At 37.0% G+C, this 13188-nt stretch overlaps 1 protein-coding gene across 4 annotated transcripts in view; it reads left to right on the top strand.

The window, feature by feature from the left end:
* Positions 1-13188, top strand: part of rab6ba (RAB6B, member RAS oncogene family a) — an 84180-nt gene that overhangs the window by 34001 nt on the left and 36991 nt on the right. For all 4 annotated transcript variants that reach the window (XM_047375077.1, XM_047375079.1, XM_047375080.1 and 1 more), the window contains one exon: positions 9335-9393. In XM_047375077.1, the coding sequence (XP_047231033.1) occupies positions 9335-9393 (59 nt within the window). The remainder of the gene's footprint in view (positions 1-9334; positions 9394-13188) is intronic.

Raw genomic sequence — 13188 nt, 5'->3', positions numbered from 1 at the left:
GTCAGATTCAGTTATTTATTCAAATTGGATAAACATTTTTCTATCTAAGGAAACCCAGCAGATTGCATCCAGTCAGTGACTTGCAGCATTCCCTCCTTCTGGATGAGCATGTAGAGACAGTGGACAGTCACTGGCGTTGACTTTGCAGCAATCCCTCATACTGAGCATGCATGTAGCGACAGTGGAGAGGAAAAACTCCCTTTTAACAGGAAGAAACCTCCAGCAGAACCAGGCTCAGTGTGAGTGGCCATCTGCCACGACCGACTGGGGGTTTGAGAGAACAGAGCAGAGACACAAAGAGAACAAAGAAGCACTGATCCAGGAGTACTTTCTATGGGAAGGAAAAGTAAATGTTAATGGATGTAGCTCCTTTAGTTGTTTCACCTAGAAAGAAAGAACAGATAAACTCTGAGCCAGTTTTCAAGGTTAGAGTCTGAAAGAGAGCACATATAATTAGTTACAGTAAAAGCTCAGTCAATTTCCATGTCTAGGAGAGAGAAAGGGTTAAACACTAAAAGACAGGGCCATGTGGATCATCGGTAGAGGGTGAGCATTAAGTTGTTGCCAGCAGAAGCTCAGACGATTCCCCTCTCCAGAAAGGTGTCACAGGCAGACACAGAGTCAGGCCAGGTGTAGCTTCTAGGAAGAGAAAAGAGAGAACAAAGTTAAAAGCTGAAAATAACAGCAAACAATGACTTCAACACACAGAAAAAGCTAAACAAATTACTTCAACTCACTAGCTGGATCAGAACCTGGTATAGCCCTGTGCACTATGAACTCTGTCTTATACAGATTACCGGGTTTACCCTCCTCACCATGTCATACATGTTACGGGGCCAACAGCTCAAACACCGATAATTTAAAGAGACAGAGCCGTGGTTCATTACACTACAAGTATACGCAAGTAACTTAAAACAAGAAGGGCAGACTCCAAGCATTGTTTGATGCTGCATTTGCTGATAATTGAAAAAGGCAGGTGTGTTCGCTGATATATGGACAACTCTGCTTCAGTTGTTAAACCAACAGCTTACCATATCTATTTCCAGGGGGATAACATAGCCCTACCGTAAAAATTCAACCCAAACAACTTGGACCTATGTGGAAAAAGCAATAACTGGTTGTACCACTCTTTGAGAGAACCACCATCTAGTGTGTGCGATAACTGGCAATGAGTCTTTCACATTGCGGTGGAGCAATTTTGACCCTCTCTTTGCAGATTCTTTTTAATTCAACCACTTTTTTTTGTTGTTGTTGCATAAACAGTCTGTTTAAGGTCACACCCCAAGATCTTAATAGATTTTAGACCTTCAACTTATTTTTTTTCTTTATTGAGTCATATTTGACTAGTATGATGTTTTTACTCCGTAAAAGTTCAGATATTTTTCTTTTCTTTGGCTTTTTGCCACAGAATATTTTCCTAAAAGGTTTAAGGATTATCCAGATGTTTGTTTGACAAATATAGTTTATTGAATTGACCTCATCTTTAAATGTGTAAGGCTGACAGTTTATTTGTCTGCAACACCATTAAAGCTAAAATCCACAGTTTGGTCTCCAGATGTGACTAAAATGAAACAAAATTTAATACAACCAACCCCACTGTGCAGACTGAGCCTCCATCTACTAAACTAACATTTTACACTGGATTAAACATTAGGTTTACCACAATGCATATTTATTCCTCCTTAACTGTAATTTGTCATAAATTCGTCTAGTAATGAAAAGATGCCAAAGTCCTGTTTTTATTTTAAAGAACACGGCTTACGGCAGTGGAATTAATTTGCTGTTGGTGTTTATCAAAGCTCTGTTCAGCTTAATATTTCTTCAAGCACTTTTTGTCCTTTTAAATAAAACATTTGGTATTACTTTATCTACTCATTACCAAAGTCTAAATATCAGATAGTATAATAGTGTGGAGTATTTATATAATCGGCCACAAAGTGTTGGGTATAATTGACGTTATCTCGATTAAATGTAATTATTATCCCCTCCAATAATATCTAAAAAGGATTTGTTCTTTTCATAACTGCATATTTTAAAAATATTCTCTTCTGTGTAGCATAGATGTCGAGATAAGAGCCCTTAACTACCTCATTTTGTGGTTTCATTGTTCACAAATGGCAGGAAGAGCCAGAACCTAAAACCAGCTGAACTGTACAGAGACTGTAATGTGCCGTAAAATTACATTTTGAGGCTCTTAGGAGATGTGTTGATGAGGGGTCTGCTGAATGTGCTCGGCAGACTCCTGGTTAAACAAATGCAGATTGTCCCACAGCAGGTGCCCAGTTTTCTCTGATAATTGGCCCTCATGTTGCCAACTCAGTCTGCAAAGTCTTTGAAGAATCACACCATGAAGATTTTAATAAAACTAAGCATGTAATTGGAAACCTACTGCTCAAGAATCTGCTATCTGGGTTGCTATTTATGAAGATGTCTGCATAGTTATTGACTTATTCTGTATCAGCAGGGATAGTGGATTTGGATCATATGTTTATTTCTGTCCCGTTGAGGGATATGCACATCAGAGGTACAAAATGATGAAGGTTTGGTTAGAGATGCACAGATCAATTCAGGGCTGATTTCCTATTTTAGTTTTTTTTTTTTTGCTGAACTTTGACCTGCCAATACTGATTTTAGCTGACCAAGATTTCTCTAAAAACAAAAAAAGAAAACTATAATATAAGGAGACAAAATCTTTCAACTATCAACACCATCCCTTGTGTCTGAGAGCATTTATTATAAATAAGATTTTACTATTTTAAAACAAAGACTTAAATGATTACAAAGTTAATATTTTAACATGTTTTTAGCATATCGTATAATTGCTAACTGTAACCAACTGTCACTGTGTGTAATGTCTAGTTGAAGCTCACCTTAACTTGGAGATTACTACAAGGCTGCAAACATTTAAAAATCATGGTCCATGACAGAGGTTGAAAGCTCAAAACGACGTTCGATATCTTCCTTTATTAACATCATTCACACAAAAAAATGTTGTTGGACTGAGTTGGTTGTATGTTTTTAGTGGGTTTATTAATCTGGAGGGGAAAAAAAATATTTTTCAGTGTCAGCAGACTGTCTCCACGCATCCCTATTAAAACGTAAAGTGCAGAATTAATATAATTGCTGCAATCATGTCTCTTTTTTTTTTTTTTTTTTAGAAGCATTTCACTCATTTTTGAATAAAAGGTGGTATTTTCTGTTATCAAGTCTAATATTGTTATTCTAACAAATGTTGGGTATTATAGGATAAAATACATATGCCGAGAAAAATGAAAAGATGTTTCAGTGACTATTACCTATGTTTTATGTGCTGGGTTTTTATGTTTTGTTACTGTGATGGAAAGTAGTTCCAACCATCCCCAAATGCAGCTGGGAAATGTCAGGTGATAATAACGCGTCCTCTCTATCATAATAATTAAACAAAGGCAACATTTAGCAATTAGCAATTATATCCTTCTTCAAAACAGGCATGAGACATTTTAAGACCTGTTCTACATGACGGACAACACCGCTCATAGTCTTCAGAATAAAGCTCTGAAACAATGCAACAGTTAAGATGGCTTCAATCACTATGATCTCATTTTATCCCACAAGCAAAATTATAGAAACTGCACCACAGAGCTGACAGCAAAAGAGATTCCAGTAACTTAACTTAGAGATGTCTTGCATGACAACATCATCTACAGCCAGGCTTAAATAGAAGACGATGTCATCAGGTTCACACTCAGAGCTCAACACAGCATTAAACATTTAAATGCCTTATGTAAACTGGTGATTTGTCCTCTCTAACCCCTGCTGAAACTGCACGGCTGAAGAATAATTCCTCTGAAATTGTCCATTTCTCAACAAGCTAGTTGTAATAACAGAATGTCAACGTGACAATATCCAAAGCACTACGATTAAGGCTTAACCAAAAATCACAATCCAGTCTGTTGTCAGAAGCTATGTAGGTAGAATTTGACAATTTATTCAAGTAAATCTCATATTTTATCCACATGCACTACTCACAAAAAATTAGAGATACTTGTTTTTAAAGTGAAATTTATGGAAAACATAAAACGTTCAGGCTATAGTGATATTATATCATGATATTATATCATGAAAGTAGGGCATGCAATGGTGAACAAAAGTCAACAACAGTGGTGGGTATACCATAACAAAACATGTCTCAATAAGGTGTCATGTGCCCTAATGATGCAACTTTGATCAGCTGGAGTGTTGTTGTCTATGATAATGAAATTAGGCCTGATTTGTTCATGCAGGGGCACAGTGACTGGGTTAATGTTGTTATTCTGGTAGGATGGGCCTGTCACTGTACCATTCACTAAGTATAGGGTAGTTCTGGATTGACTTGACACACCTGCCAACACCACCACCACCAAAGGGGACAATTAATTATTTAATTGTGCATTTCATAATTTAATGGTATATTTAATTGTTTAATGATGTATTAAATAAATAAATTGTACATTTAATTATTTAATGGGACATTTAATGGTACATTTATTTATTTCATGATACATTTATTTAATTTAGCTCCTTTTGGCCCTCCACAGCATGTAAGACAAAAACTTAAACTAACAAGGAGTTCCTGAAGGTGAGCATTAAAAGAGAAAACTGCAGGTGGCCAAGTAGTGATGTCTGTGGTACACGTGGGACTGAGCAATATAGCAGAAGGTAATTTACCCCCCGCCCCCCCATATAAAATGCAAATTGCTATATGGTTGCATATAAATCTGTATGGTTCACTTGTGTGACAAATCAAGGTGTGCAAATGTATATTTTTGCTCCCTGTGGAGGGAATTAGTCTTTTCAGATTTCATTTCTGGTGCTCTATCAGAGGAAGGTAAAAGGTCCTATTGTCTGTCTGTTTCTGTAGCTTTCAGCTGTGACTGAGAGGCACAGAGAGTGCTGTCTCATGTTGCTCGGTGCTCTAGGAGGATGACTCAGCTGCAACAATGTAATGCTGGATAAAACTCTGTCCATAATGTACTGCTGTGTAATTGCCACTAAGGGATGAACATGTTGTTCCCAAAAACACCCATGGAGTCGGTGCAATAGTCAAGATATTAATTGAAGAGCAAAAATGTTGCTTCTATTTTTGTCCCACAAGAATAACTCAAAATATTATTTTAACACATAACTAATTCAAGCTAATTTTCAGTATACAACACTAACATACTTAAACCAGGAAGTTTTTGCATCTTTGTTTTATAACTACAATAATTAGGCGTAGGCAAAATGATGGTATAAAATGAAAAATAGAACCTGTTGACCAGTGTTGTGGAAGTTGATCCTTGACAAAAAGAACTAGTTCAAAGTTCAGTTAACCCAGGTTAAAATGAATAAATCCATGTTCAAAGTTCATCACATAAACATTCTTAGCTAAGTTCACAGGTCCAACATTCATGTTCATTTACTATAGTTTGTCTGAAAGTAAGTTTGAAAACTAGAGGTAGAGGATTTTTTGAAATAATCATCAAAATCACATTTTATTCAAATAAATTTTTGGTTAACAGTTGAATTAATAAATAGACATAAACATGTCTTATAGCATATAGACTTACTTATTTTGGCTCTAAACACGTGCTTTGACTGTTTTGCAATGAGGTAATAACATAGGCTTGATGTGATGTCGTGTTAATACATCCTGTTTATCTTCTTTGCTGCTGGCAAACTAACTTTAGTGGCATTACCGCCACCTACTGGGAGTGTTTGCATTAGAGTTACAGGTGTCATCTCTCGATTATTTACCAGTTAGAATATTGAATGTCATCTTGAAGTATTTGGGACCCAGGATTTGCCAGATTATTCATATCGGCCTTGTTCTCTGTTGGGTTTTTCTGCTGACATAAACTCTATTTTATTTTTGTGATATTACAAAACAGCTGCTGCTGTTCTTATGTTCAATCCTTTCATTGTCAGAAAGGAAAATGAGTCTTTCATTTTTCCAAAAAGCTGTCTATTAATTACACTTTTTAAAACACAAGATTGTTATTCCTCCTTAGTAAAGTCCAGATTTTGTAGAAAATAATATCAGATGTTAAAATGTCTGAATTTTCAAGTTTTGCACACTGTCGTCGGAATCTGCTGATTTCTGTTTGTAAGCTTACATGTAAAGAGTATTTATTTACCCTCATATCCTGCGTGTGTGCCGTGGGTTTATTTTAAAGTCAACTTGTTTATAATTAATAGATATTAGCACGGTACAAAAAATTTTTATTCAGGTTTTATACAACAATTCCTTTTGCATTTTAACCATATAACATAAATCCATTAGGAATGTGTTTACTTAATGAAACCTTTAATTCAGAAAACAAATAATAAAAATTGGGGAATTTGGTAAAAATAGATTTTAAAAGTGCCTACATAAGGCACATAATATCTATTGCTGTTCTATGCTCCTGTGCAAATGCACCTGCTTTTTCCTCCCTGTTTGCTTGGCTTTGTGAAATAAATTATGTAGCAAGAGTGCACGTTGCCTGAGTTTTGTTTACATTTTTAATTTATATATGGGTTCTTCAGCTTTGCAGAAGATTCAGAGACGAAGTGTTGAAGCCCTAGCTTTAGATTTCAACTATACTTGATAAAGATGAACAAAACTGCACAAATGTTCAAAAATGTTTTGTTCTAAATAGCCTTTTATGGTTTTTCTTTCAGAGCACTTTAACATGGTGAAATTGAAATTAAAGCTTTGGTCTTGATTTTCCTAAATTGCCTACCACTACCTGTAACGGTGTAATCACAGCTGACCCATTGATAGTTTTCACTCTACATTGTGGTTTTAAATTGAGCATTTATGTGAATAAAAACTATTTTTAGATTTATGCTTGCTGTTTTGGCTTTTAATTTACATAATCCAAACTAAGGAATACTATACTTATGTAATCACACTTGTTTAAAGACATTTTCTAAACGTTTTATTCATTGTTCAGAAGCCAACACACCTGTGACCTTGTTTTTTAAAGCCTAAATCTAAATGTGGGAGGAGCTTAACATTTATCAGTGTTAAATGGCTGTACCAGTACATCACTCAACTACTTCCTTTTTTAAAACAAGTACCTACGCCAAAGAGACTAGCCTTTCTATATAAGCTATTCACACTAAAATGATGCTTGAATAGATTACCTTAAATCAGATGGTATCTGCCCAAAATAGGACAGCTTTAGAGAGAAGTTAATCAGATGATGTATTCAAAAATGAGTGTAAATAATCAGTAGCTGCCTACCTTGCAGCTATGGAAACCAAGGGAAGGCACAGACGCGTGTAATTAGTCTGCCTGATAAAATCTTTCTGTAAACAATCACAACTGTGTGCCTATTTGATGAACTGTGAATATAGCACGGATTATGTTTACTGAGGGAGGCTGCCGCTGTGTAGTTGAAGTGTTCAAATGCACTTCTCTTCTGTCACAGGAATAATGAGTTCATTTTTAACAAGATTTTAAAAGCAATAAAAATCCAGAAAGACAGCTACAAAGCCTGCATGTGGGGGTGGGGTAGCAGAACGCAGAGGAGTAGTTGGACTATACTGTTGCTCTAAGTAAAAGTTTATATTATATTTATTAAATAATCTGCCCTCCTGCCTAAAAGATACAAGCAGAGTTTTGAATTGAATCCTGTAGTTTTACTGCTTCAATGCCTCTCATTAACAAAAGAAGTGAGGAACACATTAAGAACTAAATGTGTCATTTATCACTGGGACATTACATTTAACCAGTTTTTTGTAAATTATTAATTAGGACATAACATGCTTTTATTGCCCCTAAAATAAATAGCTACAGGGGTTGGAGAATGAAACTGAAACATCTGTCATTTTAGTGTGGGAGGTTTCATGGCTAAATTGGACCAGCCTGGTAGCCAGTCTTCACTGATTGCACATTGCACCAGTAAGAGCAGAGTGTAAAGGTTCAATTAGCAGGGTAAGAGCACAGTTTTGCTCAAAATATTGAAATGCACACAACATTATGGGTGACATACCAGAGTTCAAAAGAGGACAAATTGTTGGTGCACGTCTTGCTGGCGCATCCGTGACCAAGACAGCAAGTCTTTGTGATGTATCAAGAGCCACGGTATCCAGGGTAATGTCAACATACCACGCTGGTATGTCACCCATAATGTTGTGTGCATTTCAATATTTTGAGCAAAACTGTGCTCTTACTCTGCTAATTGAACCTTCACACTCTGCTCTTACTGGTGCAATGTGCAATCAATGAAGACTGGCTACCAGGCTGGTCCAATTTAGCCATGAAACCTCCCACACTAAAATGACAGGTGTTTCAGTTTCATTGTCCAACGTGTGTGTGTGTGTTTGTGAGAGAGAGAGAAAAAAAATATTTTTCCTCTTTTGTATATTTATATATCTGTTAGTTGTACTTCATAAAGTAACAATCATTGAGTCTTTAAATGATGGTGTATTCATGTGAAGGCGTTATCAGAGTTCCCACACCGTTTGGAAAAGACTTGAGAAGGCTTAAAATTAATTTTTAAGTATATTCCTGGTCTGGTTAAGTATGGAAAAAGAAAAGAATGTCAATAAATATTTGGATTTCCAAAGTTGTATTTATCTCTAGATTATCCATCTATCGCTTCATTTGTCCATTCAGTTGTCCATGCCTCCATTGGTTTGTCCATCCATGCATTTATCTTTAATCTAGTCATCTAGCCACCTATTCTGCTATCCATTCATCTGTTGTTCCACCTGTTTTTCTGTTCATCCCACCATTTGTCCACCCATCCCTCCATCCTCTCATTTGTTTATCCATCCATCCATCCATCCATCCACCCACCCACCATCTAACCATCCAATCATCAACCCCTTTGGCTGTCCATCTGTCTACCAATCCTTCCAACCATTTGTCTAACATCCAACATCTATCCACTCATCCCTTAGCCTGTGTTCTGTCTATCCAATAAAAGAAATATTCATTGATCCATATTTATAGCCTGACCACTGAAAAGATTTACCATAAATTCATGGGGAAGTTTTCTTTTTGGAATTTTTCACTTTGTTCACAATCTGCCTTAAAACAGATTAACTCTGCTTTCTTGGGACTCATCTGAATAATTTTCTACTAAAAGCTATTAAATGTTGCCAGTTTTTTGGAAATTTTAAGTGTTTGCAGCAACAGATTGACTGCAATTACATCTGGATGCCACTCCTGACCTCCTCAGTCACCTCTTCACTCTAATGAGCTCTCTAGCCAGGCTTGACAGTCTTGACAGAAAATGCAACCTTTAGTTTCCCTCTGAGGTCCTCTAGTTTCTGTATACAACCGGGCCAAGTTTCTTTTCTATCCTTTAATGGAACTTGTCTTTTTTTTCTTGTCTTGCAGTTGGAAAGACGTCTCTGATCACACGGTTCATGTATGACAGCTTTGACAACACATATCAGGTAGGTGCTCCTGGAAGAGCAGACTGGTTATTTAGGCTGTAATAATACAGCTTATCTGCTTTGATCAGTCTCAATGGCTGTAGGCCTTTTCTTTGATACTGTTCGTGAGTCAAACACATTATCTTCAGTAAAAAAGACTTAGCTGAAGACTTTACAAAAAGACTAACTAGAAATACCAATTTGTGTTTGCTTGTGAAAAATGACTGCACATGTTAAAACAGTCCCATTTGAATTGAAAAGCTTCAAAAGTACTTTTTCGGCTGATGATTAGTGGGTTTAATCCTGTTTAGTAAAGCAGCTGGATCTCACTTGCTGCCCTAAAAACAGAATTTTGCTTCTGCAGGTGCAGAGATCTTTGTGAACATCTGCAGGCCCACAGACACTTTAATAACACCTGTGGGTTTATTGCTTTATAAACAAAAAATATCTACAGTCATAATACTGGAATTATGCATAAATCCTTCACCCTCATGGATAGTGTAGGATAAGAATTTCTATGTCTTTTAACTCGTGTGTAGTTCATGATAGAGTATGTATAATATAACAAATATGTAGAGAGATTATGTTACGATCTGGAAAGACACCTCATGGTGTTACAGCAGGTAAGAAACGTAAATGAGTTTTGGTTCAACTTGAAATAACAAACTGTGAAAATTGTTTATCTTTTTATACATTACGGTTATATTCAAAGGTATAGCAGTCCGGCATTACATAATAGATCAGTGTTTGCATCTGGGAGGGGTTTAGCTGTGGACGTGTGGCGATACACCAATGTGGGATATGGAAAGCAGAGACCATGTAGAGTCATGTAAATAAGATATGCAGTAAAACCTCTGAATACAAATTACATTTCTTAGAAAAAGTAATTTGTATAATGAAAATCTTTATGTGGAAGCAAATTTCCGCCTTCAAAATAACAAAAATGAAAATAATTCATTCCGACCCTCCTCCCACATCCTTCCAGAATCAGTTATTGCCACTCTTTAAATAGTTATATCATCTCCAACAATTTGAAGCAGTCATCAGAATGAGATGTGGCCAAATGATGTCCACCTCTATCTAACTTAGGTCTATGATGCTTGTAGTCTGTCTTTCTGCTGCAACCTGCTGATGACACTCTAAGCTCAGAGGGAACTTCCTGCCCAGAACATCCTGTTTATAGGTTTGCAAGCCAGGTACTGCTGATCGATTGTTGGGTGTCATCTTGGTTTCTTCTTGTCAGAATGTGAGGACCCTGAAGAACAGGACTGTCTAACTACAATGGTCTCTGGACCATAACAGTCGGTGGATAAATCATGCTTGTTGTCGTTTTTGTGGTTAATCGCTAAATAACAGCAGGTTATACCGTAAGTACAGAAACATTAAATAGATGGACAGCCACAAGTAAAAGTGCTGGCCAATAAAACGATTAAAATATTTTTGGGGAAACAAAGAATGTCAGTAACAACGAATGCTTCAACATAACAAACACATGTGGCCTAATAGGTGTTGTTGCCATTATATAAGCATTCCTACAAGATGGAGAGGAGATTGCAAACAGTAGTCTGCACTTCATTTGCATTATTTTCTGGTTGTACTCAAACATATTTTCATATTTTGATTACTCAAATCTCTTCACACTAGAGCTTCAATCACCCAGTCGTACACATTCATACACCCAAACGCATTGTGGGGTTGAGTGCCATGCCCAGGGGCGCATTGACATGTGGCAGGAGGAGGATGGAATTGAACCAACAACTGTTGGATTGCAGTGCAACTTCTCTACCCACAGCTGCAAATTTTGTATTTACTTTGACTATTTTTGAAATCTTTATTCATGGGTTATAACATCTTTAATCAGTTTGTGTTTTGAAACAATACTATTTTGGAAATCGACATTTAATCTCAAACCCTCTCATAATTCTTAAAACTGCTTAATTTGGAAATAAATATTGTGTAATTTTATATGGGAAGCAGAAGCAACTTGCATTATGACTTAATCATGGCGTGTTATCCATTACAGGACATTCTGCATTGGGCCCATAAACCAGCACCCACAAATTTCGACATTTCTGGCATCCCATGTTTCACTGCCTAAAAGCTCTGGCTGTGCTCACTGTCAGTGGCTTGCAGGTGAAGAGAAACCAGCCCATAGGCACTTAGTTCCACCTGCACTTCAGCATGTTAAATAAGTATTTGTATTAAGACAATCATATTTAGGGCAGTCATGTGGCATTCATATCTGGAAAGATTTGTACTTGGATTCCTTTGTGATGCGAGGTTAACTCTCATCACAATGGCATCTAAATACAGGTTTTGGTCAGTTTCTCAAATTTTCTCACTCTGTATAACAGGGAGTGGGGAACCTTTTCTCTCCCAGTGGCCATTTCAATTTTCAAAAAGTCATCTGAGTGTCACACTCAAATTGTAAAGCCTATAATGCAACAATTATAGATTCATAAAACCATAGTTTTAGTTGCTGCATGTTTTTTTGCAAACATTTGTACATTTCAGTTTTTTATTTTTTTTATTTTACACTTACTTTCTTTCAAAATCCAAATTAGTGTTTTAAAATAACATCCAAATATAACTGAGGCATGTACAGTTGATTGTACAAATTACAAATATTTCTCAGTCTTACATCAACAAGAAGTAAATCTTTTTCTAATAGAACCAGTTAAGATGCTTTGAAAGCCGTAAAATAAGCATAATGGTGTTCTATTTGACAATTGCTACATTAAACACACTCACCTAATGTGATGGCTGAAACTGCTTCTCCTTAGCTAGGCGTCTGATATCTGCTGGAAGACATGTTGATGCTACACGCAGCTGATTTTCCAGATTGGAGTCAGTAAGTCTTGAGTGGAAGCGACTTTACCAACGTCAATTTAGAAAAGAACTGCTCACAGCGGTATGTTGTCCCAAACAGTGATATGAACTTGAGCACACGTCTCCTCAGGTTTGAAAAAACCTCAACACTGACATACAGTTTGTAGATGTCCAGCAAAGGAAGGTTGTTGTATTTGGCTTTGAGCTCATGGTTGCTTTGAAGCTCCATGATCTCCAGTTGGAGGTCGTCTGGCACATCAGATGGTTTCACATTAAATGGCGTCGCAAACATGTTGACTTCCTTCTGTTTCATTTTCACATCATGAAATCGTTCATCAAAGGCCCGGATTTGTTTTGCACACTCACCAGCGTATTCACTTGTTACAGCAGGATTTTGCTTTTGAAGATAAGGAAAGTGCACAGTGTTACCACTTTCCAGCTGATTTTGCCACAGTCTTAACTTTCCTTCAAATGTCTTCACATGTGAGAGCAGAGAACTTAGAAGCTGGTTGGAGCCTTGCAACTTGATGTTCAGCTCTGACAGGTGCTTGGTCATGTCCACCATAAAGGCCAGATCACAGAGCCACTGCTCATGACTGAGCTCCACTGCAGGTTTCCCCTTCATCTCCATGTACTGTTTAACTTCTTCCCTCAGACAATAGAATCGTTCAAGTATATTTGCATGACTCAGCCATTGTACTTCACAATGGTACACCAGATCTCCTTGCTCTGACTCCAGCTACATGAGCAGCTCCCTGAACTGATGGCTATTTAGCCCTCTACTTTTAATGAAGTTTACAATGGAGCGGCAATTTTCATTACACTGATCATCTTCAGGGAATGAGCACACAGACTCTCTTGATGCACGAGGCAGTGACATAACTAAATCACCAGGATCGAGACAAAGGCAGCTAATTTTTCTTTCATTAATGCAGTCAATCCCTTTGTTTGTCCATTTGTTTGTCCATTTCGCTTGAAAAACGCGAC

Source organism: Girardinichthys multiradiatus, chromosome 9 (genome assembly GCF_021462225.1).
Source record: "Girardinichthys multiradiatus isolate DD_20200921_A chromosome 9, DD_fGirMul_XY1, whole genome shotgun sequence".
Lineage (NCBI taxonomy): Eukaryota > Metazoa > Chordata > Actinopteri > Cyprinodontiformes > Goodeidae > Girardinichthys > Girardinichthys multiradiatus.
Note: the sequence above shows the minus strand (reverse complement) of the source record. Positions and strands in the feature narration are given on the sequence as shown.